Below are 17916 nucleotides of genomic sequence, written 5' to 3'. Positions count from 1 at the left end.
GTGCAGTGGCACTTGCTTCTAATTCCAATGCTAATGAGACAGAGATAGGAGGATCTCTGGGCTTGCTAGTCAGGGATAGGGCATAGTAATTGGTGAGGTCCAGGCCTGAGAGAGACCATCTCAAAGGCGGTGGCCTGTCATCTTGAAGATGACAGCTGAGGTCCTGTAGTCCCCACATGCATGTTTATATATATATATACCCACCAAGTAGGTATGATTACAAACTAACTAAAATAGTTTAGCAAACCAGAGAATGCTTCTTTAAAGGAGTAGATTGCTGCCTTTTGTTTATAGTTCAGGCTGATCTCCCAAGTGCTGGGATTATAGGCATGTGCCACCTTGCCTAGTGCTGTTATTTATTGCACGTAATTGGTTTATGTCCAAGGTTTGGTAGGTTTGGGTTTGGTGAAAGTTGTTTCACTTTCATTAATGATTGATTTTTCATTGTTTTTGTAAACCATAAGTATCCAAAGGAATAACAAATAGAAAAGCAAATCAGTTTACTTCATATGTTTTACCAGTTGTATACCTTAAAGTGGTCATTCTCTGTCTGAGGTGATGCCTAATGTGAAATTCAGTTGATGGAGAGCTTGAATTGGATTAGGTATTCTTGAGACCAAGCATAGGGAATAGCAAAGAGAAGGGATCGAGGTAAGTGAGAGCCTGGTTTCTTGGGATGTGTCAGGAAGTAACTGAAGCCTCTTGACTATCTGCTCTGGAATGGGAACTGCTCTCAGTTTAGTTACATCTTGAGCCTAGGGACATGGCTCTCTTTTTTTCCCATTCATTTATTTGTGTATGCATATATGTGCCATGGGCAAATGTGGTCAGAGGTTAGTTTGTAGGAGTTCTCTCCTTTTACCATGTGGATTCTGTGGATTCAATTTAGGTCATTAGATTTGGCATCAAGCACCTTTATCCAGTGAGCCATCTTGCTGTTCCTCTGGCTTTTTTTGACCTCTTGGCACAAGTTCTAAGGTTTTGGCTGGAGAAGGGAGACAGTGTGAGTTCATGGCAGACACCACAGCAGCTTTGAGATGAATAGCCAGAACTGAAAAAGGTGACCCAGCACCAGTGGTGCACCACAGTAGGTACTAGACAGGAGTGGAGGAACATGATGTTTTCATGGCCAGTTCTGTTTGGGAGAATCAGGGCTGGAGATACAACTCAGGGCTGGAACATATGCTTAGTGTATATGAGAATTCGGTTGCATCCTCCCAGCCCTCTACCTCCCCAGAAAAGAAAAAAAAAATCAAACTGGTGCTTATTTTAAACATCCCTCAATGAGAACCTGAGATGGTATCTGCATTTTCTCTTTCAGAGGAAATAATCCCTTATGAGGGTTTTTCCAAATAGTAAACTATGTTCATTTTGTAATGTCAGTTTTTACTTCTTCAAAGGATGAAGATGAGGAAACTGAACTTGAAACAAAGGCCGATCCTGAGCAGCCTGGTCAGATGGTTCATCCTGTAGCTGAACGCCTGGATATCTTGCTGTCCTTGCTTTTGTCCTACATCAAGGATGTCTGCTATGCGGATGGTAACAATTTATGATAGTCCCAATAGTTAGTGTTGTCATTGTAGATAAAAGTTCCCTTGAAACTGGACGTGGTGGCGCACACCTTTAATCCCAGGCAGAGGCAGGCAGATCTCTGTGAGTTCAAGGCCAGCCTGGTCTACATAGTGAGCTCTAGGACAGCTGGGGCTATAGGGCGACCCAGTCTCAAAAAGACCAAAAAAAAAAGTTACCTTAAGAATGAGATAAGAACAGTTTAAACAGACCAACTTACTTTCTTTTGTCACATAATTCGAAAGCAGTGGGAATGAGATTAAGACTCTGACATATTTTAAGGGGGGTTCTTTTTGAGACAGGGTCTCTCTGTAGCCCCAGGACTCGCTATGTAGACCAGGCTGACCTCACAGAGATCCAGCTGCCTCTACCTTCCCGGTGCTAGGACTAAAGGTGTGTACCACCTCACCTGGCTCCATGGCCCTGTTCTCTCTTAACTCTGAGCCATCTCTTCAGTCTCCCAGTGTTGTTTCTTAATGGTATTGTGTTCCTTTAAATATATGTATTTATGGGGCTAGAGAGACTGCTTAGCAGTTAAGAGCACTTGCTGCTCTTGCAGAGGATCTGGGTTCAGTTCCCAGCACTCACATGGCTGCTAATACCCATCTATAAGTTCAGTTACAGGGGATCTTATACCCTCTTCTGGCCTCTGCAGGCATTACATACATGTGGTGAACTTAGATTCATGCAGGCAAAACACTCATAAAATATAAATGAAAGTGTATATTTATGAAATTGAAATGTGAATTTTTCTGTAGGTAAGATTGATAACAAGACAAAGGATTTATATCGTGATCTGATAACTATTTTTGACAAACTCCTGTTGCCCACACATGCCTCCTGCCATGTACAATTTTTCATATTTTACCTCTGTAGCTTCAAACTGGTAAGTAAAAAATGGCATTGTCATACTTCATTTAATGACAATGATGATGATGACAATAACTGGGCGGGGGGGACGACAACGACAGGGTCTTTTATGTAGTCCTGGCTGGCCTGAAATTCACTATGTAGAACAGGCTAGCCTTACTTTGCCTTTGCCTCCCAAGTGTTGGAATTAGAGGCTTGTGCCACCATTCCTGTTCAAAGATTTATTTTATTATTTATAAAATCTGTATATATGTTTGTGGATATGTGCCTGTGGAGTCCAGAAGAGTGTGCAGGATCTCTTAGACCTGGAGTTACAGGTAGCTGTGAGCTTTCTAACATGGGTGCTGGGAACTGAACTCTTCAAGAGCAGCAAGTGCCCCATGACTGCTAAGTCATCTCTCCAGTCCCTATTTTTATTTTATTGCCCACAGCTTTTCCCTTAAACATTGTGTGAAAGAAGAGCATGAGGTACTTTTTTCCTTGAACTCATTTTACTAGTAGTCCTAATAAGGCTGTCATCTGTTTTCATTACATGGAAAGAAAACAGTGAAAGGGAACTGTTGAGCTCCCAGAGCAGTGGGGAGCACTGAAATATTATCCTGCTTTTGGACACTAGGTGGTGCCCTTCCTCATTTTTGTGGTGCTTCTAGGAATGGACTTCAGGTCTCATGCAAGCACTCTTAACAACTGGGCTATCCCAGGCCCCCTGGAATATTTAACTGGTTCCTTCCTTCCTTCCTTCCTTCCTTCCTTCCTTCCTTCCTTCCTTCCTTCCTTCCTCTTTCTTTTCTTTCTTTCTTTTTGCTCTCTCTTTCTTTCTCTCTCTCTTTCTTTCCTTCCTTCCTTTCTTCCTTTCCTTCTTCCTTTCCTCCCTTCCCTTCCCTCCCCTCCCCTCCTCTCTCTCTCGCTCTCTCTCTCTCTCTCTCGCTCTCTCTCTCTCTCTCTCTTTCTTTTTCTTTCTTTTCTTTCTTTTCTCCTGGAGCTGAGGACTGAACCCAGGGCCTTGCACTTCCTAGACAAGCGCTCTACCACTGAGCTACCCAACCCCTGATTTATTTCTTTATTCTCTCATTGAGTTTTTTTTTTTTTTAATAATGTATATGAGTGTTGTGCCTGTGTGTATGTAAGTGGACCTGTGTTGTGCACAGCCTATGGGGTCAGATGAGGATGTTGGATCCCTAGAACTAGAGTTACAGACAGCTGTTAGCTGCTATGTGGGTGCTGGGAATTGAACAGGGGTCCTCTGGAAGAGCAGCCAGTGCTGTTGACCACTGAGCCATTTCTCTAGTTCCCAAGTTTTTAAATTATTTATTTATTTATTTATTTTTGAGACTGTCTTCCTGTAGCCACAGCTGACCTGGAACTTGATTTATAGACCAGACTGGCCTGAATCTCACAAACATCTGCTTGCCACTCCCTCCCTTTGGCACGCTGAGTGCTGGGATTAAAGATGTGCACCACCATGCCCAGCACAATATGAGTCTTTTTTTTTTTTGACTGGGTCTCCCTAGTCCCAGCCCAACTGGAAAGTCACTGTATGGAACTGGCTGGCCTGCATCTCAGAGAGACCTCCAGCCTACCTCTCCCTTCTGAGGGCTGGGATTATAGGTGTTCCCTGCCACACCTGGCATATAGTATGAGTCTTAATCAAACTTTTTAAAAAGGTATATGAGTGTTTCGCCTGCATGGATGTGAGTGCACTGATGTCATGCGATGCCTGAAAAGGCCAGAAGAGGTCATCAGCCGTGTGGGTGCTGGGAACTGAACCTGGGTCCTTTGGTAGAGCAGATGGTGCTCTTAGCCCCTGAATCGTTTGGCCCCCAAATGTTAAAATTTGTTTATTTTATGTGTGTGAGTGTTTTGCCTGCAATTATGTAAATGTACCACATGGATGACAGGGAGGTCAGAAGAGGATGTCAGATCCCTTGGAATTGGAGTTACAGAGAGTTGTTAACTACCATGTAGGTACTGGGAACAAGCCAAATCTGGTGCTCTTAACTGCTGAGCTAGCCCCAGCCGAACATTTTTTTTTTTAAAAGATTAGTTGCTCCAGTATTAGAGATCTCTTTTTAAGAATTGTTACATTTATTTATTTGTTTGTTTATTTATTTTTGTGGGTGTGTACACCACATGTGTGTAGGTACCCCCAAAGGCCAGAAGAGGGAGTTAGGTCTCCTACAGTTGGAGTTACAGGTGGTTGTGAGCCACATGACTAGGGTGTTGGGAATTGAACTCAGGTCCTCTGGAAGAACAGCAGAACTGTTGAGTCACCTCTCCAGCTCTTATGTATGTGTTTGTGTATAGAGGTGGGAGGACAACTTATGGGTCATTATGGGTTCACAGGATGGAACTCAGGTTGTCAGGCTGCCTTTACTTGCTGAGCTGTCTTGCCAGCCCTCAACCAAATACTGAAGCCCATAGTTTAAAACTTTTGGCTTTCTCCTTTAAGCAAAACAAAATCAAACCACAAAAGGCTCTTCCATTTTTTACAGCTATTTTATAGCTGCCTAGAACAGTACAGAGAATATTTGTAAGAAGGCTAAACTCAGCCTGCCCACATCTGAATGTTACTAGTTTTAGAAAAGTACAGTTGGGGAGCTGGAAGTTGTGTCCTTTGTTAAGAAACTTATTGAGCTCTGGGTACACAAGCAGGATGCTTTCTTCTCATAGTAGGAGTCCCCTACTCTGAGAAGAACAGGTTTGGTGTAGTGTCCAAAGTTGTGTTTTTTCTTTTTTTTTTTCTCTTTTGAGACAGTTTCACTGTGTAGCCCAGGTTGGGCTAGCCTGGAACACATAGATCTACCTCTACCTCCAAATGTTGAGATCACTTTAAGAACTTTTATGATAATGCAGATTACAGAGCCCTGCCTTTTAATCTACTGATTAAACCCGGGTTTTGTGGTATTGTTGTTTGCTTTGTTTTTAAGATTTGTTAGCTGCCTTGTGGGTGCTGGGAACTGAACCTGGGTCCTCTGCAAGAACAGTAAACACTCTTAACTGCTGAGCCACTCTCCAGCCTCAAGGCTTTAATTTTTTAAAAATATTTTATTTATTTTATGTGTATGTGTGTATTGCCTGCATGTAGGTAAGTGTTCCCGTGTCGTGCAATGCCTGCGGAGGACAGAAGAGGCTGTCAGATCCCCTGGGACTGGTGTTACGGACAGTTGTTAGCTGCCATGTGGGTGCTGGGATTCAAACCCGGGTCTTCTGCAAGAACAATCAGTGTTCTTAACCACTGGCTGAGCCATCTCTCCAGCCCCGGCTTTAATTTTTTAAAATTACATTTTGATTTATTTATTTTGTGTGTGTATATGTGTCTGTCTGTCAGTCTGTTGGCCTGGTTTGGGTTTTTAGCTTTTGCCTGCCATAGTGCACATGTGGAGGCCAGAGTAGCACTTTTGGGAGTTGGTTTTCTCTTTCCACTGTATGGGTCCTACGAATTGAATGCTGGTTTTCAGGCTTAGCAGCAGGTGCCTTCACCCACTGAGCTATCTTGCCAGCCCCTTTTATTTTTGAGAGGAGGTATTGGTATTTTGCTAGAATTGGCACCAAAGCCCTGAGCCCAAGTGATTCCTCTGCCTCAGCCTCCTGACAAGCAGGGACTGGCATACACCTCTGTGCCTGATGCTCAGATTGATTTTGATGACTAGCTGGGTTTGGGATCCACTGGGTTTTCCATTGGCATCACCTGGGATGCTGTTAGTTTTAAGTAGTAGTAGCTCATGATTTTCATTTTAAATAAGAACCATGATCCTGCTGTTCCTTATTTAGCAGTATATCTACTACAGTGTTGAGCAAAGTCTTTAGGGTGCTGATAATCAGAATATCTTCATTAGAAAAGATCAAGTCATCAGCTTCTTTTTATAGGGGTTTGCAGAAGCTTTTTTGGAACATCTCTGGAAAAAGTTGCAGGATCCAAATAACCCTGCCATCATCAGGCAAGCTGCTGGAAATTACATTGGAAGTTTTTTGGCAAGGGCTAAATTTATTCCTCTTATGTAAGTAACCTAATTTTCCAAGTGATTTTTAATATCTTGCTTTAAAAAAATTATAGCAATTTTATGTGAAGTTGCAAGAAATATGCCTTATTTTTTGTCTATTTATATATAAAGTGAAAAAAAGTTCCCTATATTGCAAGATGTTTTTGTTTCAAAGAAGCAATTTCAGAATAAAATGCCTCCCATTTTGCATATAAAATGTACATAAGGGTTTTTTTGTATGATCCATGTGATTACACTTGAACTTGAAAGTCCATCTGTCTTCCTGGATAGCATACAGTGTTGTATACTCTTTTGATTCTTTTTGTAGGTTTGTCTTTCATTTGCATTCCGCATCAGTTGTGTCTGTTTGAGCTGAAGAAAAATCTTTTTAAGGTAATAAGGGGTGGGATGGAGCTCAGTGGTAAAGCGTGCACTTAGCACAGATGAAGTCCTGGGTTCAATCCCCAACGCTAGAACAAAAGAGGTAATACAAGATGTCTCTAGGAGGCCAGTTTCTTAAAAAATTTTTTATTATTTTTAAAAAATTTTATCTTAATGATTGTTTTAACTACATGTGTAGAAGTGTACCTGTGTTGTGCAAAGCCCATGGAAGCCAGAAGAGGGCATTGAATTCCCTGAAACTGGAGTTAAGGATGGTTGTTAGCCGCCATGTGGGTTATGAGAACCGAATCTGGGTCCTCTGCAAGAGCAGCCAGTGCTCTTAATCACTGAGCTATCTCTCTAGCCCCGATTTATTATTTTTATTTTATGAGTCTTTTGTATGCATGCATGTAAGTGTACCATGTGTGGTGTTTGATCCCCTGAAACTGGAGTTATGGACAGTTGTTAGTTGCTGTATGGGTGCTGGGAACTGAACCCCCGTCCTCTGCAAGTACAGCAAGTGCTCCTAACTGCTGAGATATCTCTTTAGCTCTGAGACCAGTTTCTTCAAGGGTGTCTGTAGATTTCTTTGGACAAAAATTCTTTTAGCCCCGCCCCCCCGCCCCCCCCCCAGCCCCAACCTTCCAACTAAAAGCCTTGTGGCTTCAGTTATTGAATCCCATGTGGAAGGAGCCCTGTATTTTAGCCACATTTCGGTTGGGCCTGGGAACCTAGCCAGTAAGCCCTCACCTGATAAGGAGAAATTCTGCTCTATCCCTTGGGTGCACACATACGTGCGTGCGTGTGTGTTTCATTTTGTTTTGTTTTTTGAGAGATGATCTTGCTCTGGCTTTAAAACTCTTGAACTTCCTGCCTCAGTCTCCTGAGTGCTAGAATTACAGGCCTGGCTCCTTGGGATGTTCCTAAGGCCTGCCTATTGCTCCTAAGAAGGTAAGTACTATTCCACCTTATAATGACAAGGTTGTCTTCTACTACTCATCCTTCTCCTTCCTCTGCTTTTCTCTGCCTATAGGTAAATTTTTTTTCCTTTTGTTGCTGGGGATGGAACCCAGGACCTCATGCATGTTAGGCAAGTGCCTACCACTGAGCTACACCCGTAGCCCATGGGTAATATTTAAAGAGGTCTGTGAATCTTCTGTAGTGGATAGGGAAAGGCAGGTGTGTGTTTTTGTTTCACTCTAGCTTTCTGATGAAGCCAGTAATATTGCCTTTAACTTTTATTTCTCCAGCACTGTAAAGTCATGCCTGGATCTTTTGGTTAACTGGCTGCATATGTACCTTAATAATCAGGATTCGGGAGCAAAGGCTTTTTGTGATGTTGCACTTCATGGACCATTTTATTCAGCCTGCCAAGCTGTGTTCTACACTTTTGTTTTTAGACACAAGCAGCTTTTGAGTGGAAACCTGAAGGAAGGTCAGTATTATGGGACTTAAGCTCTATTAGTGTACTTGCTGCCCTTTGTTGAGATTTGTGTGTGTGTTTGTGCACATGCTTGTACATGTGAATGCAGTGCCTGAAAGAAGGCATCAGATCCTTGAAGCTGGAGTTTATAGGTAGATGGGAGCCGTTTGACTTGGGTGCTGGGAATTGAACTCTGGTCCTCTGCAAGAGGAGTACACCTGCTGAGCCATCTCTCCAGCCCCTTTGTTGAGATTTTGTTGTAAGCAACCCATAGATCCACTCCTATACAAATTATTTCAAGCCACTCAATTGCCCCTAAAAATCCCTTGCCGCCTTGTCTTTAGTTATTGGTGGGTTTGAGACTGAGAGCCCCGTCTTCAGAGTGTGTGAAACATGAGTTATGTCAGAGATGAGTGTGAAGGCTTGTCAGGGCTTGTGTCAGCTTAGGCATAAGTCAGTCTGTTTGCCTTATAGTAGCCAGAGAAGAGCCAGAGAACAGGTCCTCTTAAAACACCAGACTTAAACCCAGGGAAGGTCTTTGCTGGTGGGATTAGAAGTGGAAGTAGGTGAGGCTGCTTTCGAGCCCGTGATCATAATTATGTTCCTCTGCCTGAAAGCTTGAGCGCTAACCCACTACTTTCTAGTTTTGCTGATTTAGGAGGGGTGTAACTTAGTCTGCCAGGTGAAACTTAATAAATTAATGTAATTTTAGTTAAAGGTGTCCCCAAGAGAAAGATAAATGAGGCCAATTTGTGTAGTTCTCTTTCTTTGCTTTTCTTTCTGATACAGCCTCCTCAAAGCCCCACCATGAATCATCCTGGCCCAGCCTCCCAAATGTTGGGGTTATAGATCTGTGGCACTACACTGAGCTCCATTAATTTTTCATGAAAAATTTAAAAATTTTTGATAGCTGGACTGGAGAGATGGCTCAGCAGTTAAAAGCACTCACTGGCTGCTTTTGCAGTGGACCTGGGTTCGGTTTCCAGCACCCACAAGGCAGCTAACAGTCATCCCTAACTCAAATTCTAGGGTAAACCACACCCTCTTCTGACTTCCATGGGCATTGCACGACATAGGTGCACTTACATACATGTAGGCAATATACTCATACACATAAAAAATTTTTTTTTGATAGCTGTTTCCTCTAGACCAGGGCTTTTCAACTGTGGCTCTGTTGATATTTCGAGCTAGCTAGTCCTTGACTGCATGGGGGAGGGGGAAGCCCTGTTCATTGTCTCACCTCCACATACCTACAGTACTACAGTAGCCTTTACCACCTCAGCTGTGACCACTGTAACTATTCAGTCAGTACCACATGTCCTCTGAGGACGTGTTCTCATGGAGTGACAACTACAATGCTAAATCCAAGCTTGCATGTGTTTTGTTGCATATTTTTAACATATATTCTACATGTTTCTAAAAAGATGTAGAGGCTGGGTGAATTGACTCAGATAAAGGTGCTTTTGTTAACCTGAGTTTGAACCCTAGAACTCACATGGTGGAAGGAGAACCAACTCCTGAAACTTCTCTTCTGACCTCCATACACATGCCCTGGCACTTGCACACCTACACACCTACAAACACAATATATAAAATACAAAAAAAAAATTGCTTTAAAGATGGGGGTGTGTGTTAATATTAGTTGTATGAACTACTCGGGCAAGGTAAGTAAAAATCTGTTTTCTTTTGCATATTTGAAGGGCCAGGAATCTTTCTGATGTAATTATAAAGATTTTTTTTAATTTATGTGTATTGGGTATGCTTATGCCACAGTATGATTGTACTGGTCAGAGGACAATTTGCAGGACTCATTTCTCTTCTCCTACAGCGTGGGTCCCAGGGATCAAACATATGTTGTCAGGCTCGGTGGTAAGTGCCTTTACCTGCTGAGCCATCTCACCAGCCCTAGGCCAGTAATCTTGATTAGAGAGGAAATACTTCTGCAAGCAAATGCATCTATTTATGTTATTTTAAAATTGTTTTGAGATGGCCAGGTGTGGTATTGCACGCCTTTAATCCCAGCACTCAGGAGGCAGAGGCAGGTGGATCTCTGTTAGTTTAAGGCCAGTCTGGTCTACAGAGTGAGTTCCAGGACAGCTGGGGCTACAGGGAGACCCTGTCTTCAAAAAAAGACCAAAAAAAAAAATTGTTTTGAGATGGATTAATGCTCTGTAGCCCAGGCTACCCTGAACTCCTAGTGATCCTCTTGCTTCAGCCTTCTGAGTACCTTGATTATAGGTATTGTGTCTCATACCTGGCTTTGTTGATGTAATTTTTATTTATTTATATTTTCTGTGTATATGTATGTATTAGCTTTTTTTTTTTTTTTTTTTTTTTTTTTTTTTTGAGACAGGGTCTCCCTGTAGCCCCAGCTGGCCTGGAACTTACTGTGTAGACCAGGATGGCCTTGAAGTCACAGAGATCCACCTGCCTCTGCCTCCCAAGTGCTGAAATTAAAGGTGTGCACCACTGCGCCCAGCTTATTTGGTTCTTTTTTTTAAAAAAAAAAAATTAATTTTACATGTATGAGTGTTTTGTCTGCATGTGTGTGAGTGTACCTGTATTGTGTAATGCCAGCGGAGGCCAGAAGAGGACATAGACTCCCCTGGAATTGGAGTTAACAGTTAGCCACCATATGGGTGCTGGGAACTGAACTGGGTAATCCCAGCCCAGCTTGTAGGGGGGAATTAGATTCATGAGTTATGAGAGAGCTCTCACTTTTTGTTGAGAGAGAATGTCAGAGGGGCAGAGAGAGAAATACAAGCAACATACCTGGAAACAATGTTTAGCTTTACTGTTAGGACATACAAGTTGGAGTGAGTCTGTTGTGTTTTTACCCGTCAGGATTTTAGCTCCAGTCACATCCAATGCTCTCTTTATCCCCTCCAGACACTCAGCATGTCCTGTGATTAGAAACATTCTGAGTTCTAGATTGTCATGTAATCCTACAGGCTGCTAGAAACATGCTTATTGCTTCCTGGGTCTTTAGAAAAATTAATGGTTTCTTTTTTTAGAAAAGCTGCCCTAGTTGTCAACAGATGTGGTGAATCTGGTGGTGATAAATATTGGGTGCGGGTGGAGGGTGGGGAGTCCTGGGGAATCAAGACCAAGGCCTTATGATAATTTGTACATTTAACGATGTCTTGGACTTTTTGATTACATTTGTATCTCCTGAAAATCTTTTCTTTTTTCTTTTTTTTTTTTTTAAAAACAAAGGTTTGAGGTATCTCCAAAGTCTAAATTTTGAACGTATAGTGATGAGTCAGCTGAACCCTCTGAAGATCTGTCTGCCATCTGTGGTTAATTTTTTTGCTGCCATCACAAAGTGAGTAATTTGCATTTTTCTTTAATGGATGTTTTCTAAAAGTAAACATGGGGGTTGGAGAGATGGCTCAATGGTTAAGAATACTAGCTGCTCTTGCAGAAGACCTGGGTTTGAATCCCATCATCCACGTGGCAGCTAACATCCATTTATAATTTCAATTCCAGGGCATCTGATGCTCTATTCTGTTTTCTGGGACTACTGTAAGACATGGTGCACTTATACATATAGGCATAACACAAAATAAAAATTTTTAAATTAAAATAAAAGTAAAGCCGGGCGTGGTGGCACACGCCTCTAATCCCAGCAGAGGCAGAGGCAGGCGGATCTCTGTGTGTTCAAGGCCAGTCTAGTCTGCATAGTTCCAGGACAGCTGGGGTCAGGGAGCCCGTCTCAAAAAGACCAAAAAAATAAAAATAAATAAAAGTAAATGTGTGGTATTGCCTCAATTCCTGCTCTGTGCTGAGGCACTGAAAATCAATTTGTTGTTGTAAAGTTCCAATATATATTTTTGGAGTAATGGCATGTGGAAAAAAACCAATAGTTCTATTGGGAATACTGTATCGCAGCTTTCTTTTATACCTTGGTATCATTGAGAGTCACTCCTGATTTTTATCCTGAGGGCCCTAGGCACTTTGAAATACTTTAATTGGCAAACTAGTAAGCTGAGAGGTCCAAACTAAAGATAATTCAGTGATACCTGTAATAGTAACAAAAATAAACTGGATGGGAGGTAAGTGTCCCCAGTAGAAGATTGTCTTAGGAAGGACCTATACTACCCTGGGTCTAGTGATGGTAGCTAATGTACAGGCCAGACACTATTCTAAGCACTTTACATAGAGCTCATTAAATCCTAACATTGACTCTGTGACTATTTTTTGTTTTTGAGACTACATCTTAATATGTGTAGCCCTGACTGGCCTGGAACTTGCTATGTAGATCAGTCTGGGCTGGAACTCAGAGACCCACTTGCCTCCCAAGTCCTGGAATTAAATTCGGGGTACCACTGTGCCTTGCCTAGTTTTGTGTTTTTGAGGTAGAGTCTTATGTAGCCCTGGCTATCTATAAATTCCCTTTGTACCTAAGGTTGGCTTTCAACTGATCTTTTTGACTCCAGTTCCCAATTGCTGAGATTACAACCTTGCTACCACTCCTGGCTTTAAACCCTCATTTATAAATGGGGAGATGGAGGCACAGAAATTAAATTCCTTGTATAATGCCATTGCTAATAGCAGAGCTGAAATTTTAATTCATTCATTTTGTTTGCTTGGTACCAAGGGTTATGCATAGAGCTTAGAGCTCTGATTTAAAGTAGGTACTTGCTGGGCATGGTAGTACATGCCTTTAGTCCCAGCACTCAAAATGCAGAGGCTGGGGGATCTCTGTGAGAGCCAGGCCATCTGGGAAGACTCTGTCTCAAGAACAAAAAGGGAAGAAAAACAAAACACCCCCAAAACCAAACTGTAGACAGTTGGTAGTGAGATGCAGAGCCATTGTTGACTTAAGCAAAGCTCTTGAGTTAATCCCAGTTCTCAAAAAAAATAAAGGATTAAAAAAGGGAAATAAACTAGTAAGCCAAAGTGTGGATCAGCATTGAGGTGCCTGTAAGTTGCTGCAGATTGGAAGCAGCTGCCAAAGGCTGATGAAGTAGAGAGGAACTTTGAGAAGCCCAGCTTCATAAAGGGTGGCTCTGACCTCATTTCTAGTCAAGTAATTCAATGTGGGTCTCATGAAAAATTTGGCAATCTTTTACTGCAATAAAACTGACTCAAAATCAAATGGGTAATGAATTTGAGGTGTTTCTGAAAGTGCTTTTCTGAGTTACACTTCACAATTTCATTGCAATGTGAGTTCTGAACACACAACATGAAAACTGTACTGTGAGTGCCTTCCTGTCATATAGTGCCAACCAAAGCTACCTAGAACACTTCAGTTCAGTTTGGGGCTACAGCATGGCATGAATCTCCGTGTTTTTACTGTACATAAAATTTATGTTTTCTGCTCTTACAGTAACAGTGATATCACTGGGCGTGGTAGCACACACCTTCAATCCCAGCACTTGGGAGGCAGAGGCAGAGGCAGGTGGATGTTTGTGAGTTCTAGGCCAGCTTGGTCTACATAGTGAGTTCCAGTACAGCTGTGGCTACAAGGAGACCCTGTCTCAAAAAGACAAAAAAAGAAAAAGAGTGATGTCATTATAGAAAACAAAGGCTTAATATTTTCCTACCATTATTCCTCAGTATATAGATATTAAATCAGCATGTCTTTGTGCTGTAATTTTGTTAATATTTGATTTTTAAACATTGCTGTTTGCTTTGAATCTCATGAAAAAAAATCTTTAAATGAATTTTCACTTGGGAACAGCACTGACCAGCCAGTGAGCCCAGGGATCCACCTGTCTGCCTCCCTAAGACAGATTAAAGTATGCACTGTACCTGGCTTTTTTTTTTTTTTTACATGGGCTAGAGATGGAACTCCAGGCTTCATGCTTGTGCTTCATGAAGTACTTTAATGACTCAGTTATTTTGCCAGCCTCAGTTTTTCCTTCTAGTAATCAGATACTTTTCGTTCATTCATTCATTTTTGAGACAAGGTTTCCCTGTAACCCCAGGTTTCCCTGTAACCCCAAATCGGTATGTAGATCAGAGTGACCTCAGACTCACAGAGATCTGCCTGCCTCTGCCTCAGAGTGCTGGGATTAAAGATTTTTTATATATAATGAGCTTAGGAAGTAACAGTTCATTGAAAATGAGCCAAACAGGTTGCATTGTAGCTCAGTGGTAGAGCACTTGACTTGCATGCATAATGAGGCCCTGGGTTCTCCCCCAAGCACTGCAAAAAAATTAAAAAGTATAGTGTGCTGGCTTACTCCTTTCATTCTAGCCTTTGGGAGCTGAGATCAGAGGATCAAGAGTTTGAGAGTCTGGCTGGGCATGGTGGCGCACACACCTTTAATCCCAGCTCTCTGGAGGCAGAGGCTGGCAGATCTCTGTCAGTTCAAGGCCAGCCTGGCCTACATAGTGATTTCCAGGCCATCTGGAGCTACAGGGAGACCCTGTCTCAAAAAGACCAAATGAAAAGAGTTTGAGGGTCTGTCTAGGATGTAAAATGAAGTGGGAAGAAGGAAAATAGCTTGGAGTACCTGGTGTATGGCTCATGCCTATAATCCTAATACTTGGGAGTTTAAGACTGGAGGACTGTCAAGGCAACAGGGACCCTATCTCAAAAAACAGTTCCAGTCAACTCCTTCAGTAAAGTTTTTTTTTTTTTAATTTTTTATTTTCTAGCAGCTTCAGAGTCTAATTTCTTTGCTTCCAGTAAATACTGAGTCGCTTCTTTACTAGTCTTAATTGTTTTGTAAACAAAATAGGAAACTACCTAATCATGTGAACTGAGTTTTAACATTGCAGTGTGCTAGTTTTTCATACCTATTACTCTCGGCCCAGTGTCATATTCTGTGATGAGTTGTTTTTCTTTCTCCTTAGCAAACTTTCAAGTATGTGCCGAGAGAACTGTACCCTAAAAGTCCCTGTTTTTTGTGAACATTTTTTCTTGCGTTCATATTCAGCAATGTCTGCCATTACAATTGTCATATTTTTGGATGCCATATCCTTGCAAAAGCGATTAAAGCATGGTGGTGGTGCTCCATCTGTTTTGCTTTTCTGTTCCACAGTAAATACCAGCTAGTGTTCTGCTACACTATCATTGAGAGGAACAATCGCCAGATGCTCCCAGTTATTAGAAGTACAGCTGGTGGGGACACAGTGCAGACCTGCACCAACCCACTAGACACCTTCTTCCCCTTTGATCCCTGTGTGCTTAAGAGGTAGGTCCTCTTACCCAGTTGACCCTGGTGGTTGTAAGCTTGTGTGGAACATACTTGCTCTTCCCAAGGCTGGAATTAAGAGTTGTTTTTTCATAGGTGGCCTTCTTAGCTTTTAATTAGGCTTGTGATCACCTTGCACAAATGTCAGGGGTCCCAGACTGCCTGGAGGGTTTTTGAGTGTCACATATATACCAGGGTGTGTTCATCTTTTCCTAGGCAGAAACCCAGAGGGATAATTCAGCCTTTTTGTTTATTTTTTTTATTTTTTATTTTTATTTTTTGGTCTTTTTGAGACAGGGTCTCCTTGTAGTCCCAGCTGTCCTGGAACTCACTATGTAGACCAGGCTGGGATCCACCTGCCTCTGTCTCTCAAGTGCTGGGATGTTTTTTTTTTTCTTTAAACTGGTTTAAACATGTGAGGCTTACAGGTCAAAGTGTCCAGGATGATGCTGCCCATTCTTGGCCTTGTAATTTTTTTTACCAACATGCTCCTTTAAAGACCACAACCCAGCCTGTTGCCCAGTGACTTATCTAAATAGGTTACCCTGGAAAACTACCGTGTCTTGGCATTTTTATAAAGTAGCAGTATTTTGCTTGTGACACTGTTTCTAACTAGCACGTGAGAATGGCTGTTCCTAAGTCCTGATTGGCTAGTACTCTATTAGTTGATTTTCTAGACTTTAATGTTTAGTGGATTCCTGTAGGAGTTCCAGAATATTAGTCTTTATTTGGATGTACTGATTTATCAGTCCAAAAAATATTAGAGCCAGAAATAGTTTTCCTTGAAATATGTGAGACAATAGATGTAGAAATCTGACCTGTGTGGTACAGTGAAGTCTTAGTGGAAGGGTCTGTTAGTCAGAGTGTTCCACACAGAATGCGCGGTTATGTCTGTGGTATTTACAGTTTGGTTTGGGGTATGGATCTGAGAAAAGGGCTAAGAGTATTTTGACTTTTGCCTATATACTTAATGACTTTGAAATGCCATCCTTGTTCACAGGTCAAAGAAGTTCATTGATCCTATTTATCAGATATGGGAAGACATGACTGCTGAGGAACTACAGGAATTGAAGAAACCCATTAAAAAGGTACATTTATGATCCTGCACACTTGGTGGAAATGTGGTTACAGGCTACAGTAGTAAACAGCCACGGTACATTTTATAAATACTGCATGGGTTTAAGCTTGAGTTATGTTTTTAATATTAAAAGAGGTTTTGTGGGTATTTATTTATTTATTTATTGAGACAGTGTTTTATGCAGTCCTGCTCCATCTGCTGAGTTCTGGGACCATACATATTTGCCACCATATTGTGTACTTTTTCTTTTTTTGTATGTGGTGGTATGTGTGTGTATGTTAGAGCCAGTACATACATTCTTGTGCATGGGTGTAGAGACCAATTTTCCTTGGGTTTGCCAGTTAGACTAGGCTGATCAGCCAATGGGCCTAAGGAGCCACCTGTCTGTCTCCACAAGGCAGGGATTAAAAGTAATTACCTTTTTTTCCCTTCAAGACAGGGTCTCCCTGTAGCCCCAGCTGGCCTGGAACTCACTGTATAGACCAGGCTATGTTGATCTTTCAGTTTTTGCCCTGCCTCTGCCTTTTGAGTCCTGGGACTTAAAGGTGTGGCTACCACACCTGGCTATGTACCCAGCTTTTAAAAATATGGGTTCTGAGGATGGGACCCAGGTCCTCGTGCTTATGCAGCAAGCACTTTACTGACTTGTCTTTTTCCCAGCTCCAATTTTTTCTTTTAATGATCAGGTACTTTATGACTTTGGGAAATAACAGTTGATTGAAAATGAACCATACAGGCTGCAGTGTATGAATGAGTCCCTGGGTTCTAACCTAAACACTGCAAAAAACTAAAAAAGTCTGTGTGGTGTCATATTTGTCATCCTAGCCCTTGGGAGGCTGAGATGAGAGGACTAGGAGTGTGAGGGCAGTCTGACGATATAAAAATGGAGAGGGAAGAAGGAAAGTAGCTGGTGTGTGTGTGGCTCAATCCTGAAATTCCAGCATCATAAAGCAAAGAAAGACTGTCTAAAGAAATGGAAAAGTTACTCTAATTTAGATCTTTACCACGCATCTGATGATTTACCCTCAAATACACATGCCACATGGTTTATTGTGAAGTTTACGTGGATTGCAGATCTTCAGGAATGTGAACAGAGGTGCAGAATTGCAGCATTCCCTTTTGTTCCCTAAGTCACTGTCAGGACAATTAGTACTAAACAGGAAAAGGAGATCTAAGAAGAAAATACTGTCACTGTCTGTACCCCTCTGATTTCCATACTCTACATCAGCTATAATGAACTTACTGAGAGAGGGGCTTTCACTGGCCTGGAACTTGCTAATTGGTCTAGACAGGCTGGCCAGGGACCCCCAGGGATCTGCCTGTTTTCAGTTTCTGCTTCCTCAATGCTGGGTGCCACCAGAAAAACTCCCCATCCCAGACATGAAACTGCTCCTCAATTGACTAGGCTATTTTCCTGGCTCAGGAAAATTTTTTTTTTTTTTTTTTGTTTTTTGAGGCAGGTTTTCC

General features: G+C 41.9%; 1 protein-coding gene across 2 annotated transcripts in view; it reads left to right on the top strand.

The window, feature by feature from the left end:
- The window catches only part of Rrn3 (RRN3 homolog, RNA polymerase I transcription factor), a 48501-nt gene that overhangs the window by 28207 nt on the left and 2378 nt on the right, over window positions 1–17916 (top strand). For both annotated transcript variants that reach the window (XM_008829892.3, XM_008829893.3), the window contains exons 11-17: window positions 1401–1539; window positions 2328–2455; window positions 6307–6437; window positions 8051–8235; window positions 11440–11548; window positions 15219–15371; window positions 16372–16459. In XM_008829892.3, coding sequence (XP_008828114.1) covers window positions 1401–1539; window positions 2328–2455; window positions 6307–6437; window positions 8051–8235; window positions 11440–11548; window positions 15219–15371; window positions 16372–16459 — 933 coding nt within the window. The remainder of the gene's footprint in view (window positions 1–1400; window positions 1540–2327; window positions 2456–6306; window positions 6438–8050; window positions 8236–11439; window positions 11549–15218; window positions 15372–16371; window positions 16460–17916) is intronic.

Source organism: Nannospalax galili, unplaced genomic scaffold (assembly GCF_000622305.1).
Source record: "Nannospalax galili isolate Female #2095 unplaced genomic scaffold, S.galili_v1.0 scaffold32, whole genome shotgun sequence".
NCBI classification, from domain to species: Eukaryota; Metazoa; Chordata; class Mammalia; order Rodentia; family Spalacidae; genus Nannospalax; species Nannospalax galili.
This window is presented reverse-complemented; position numbering and strand designations above follow the sequence as displayed.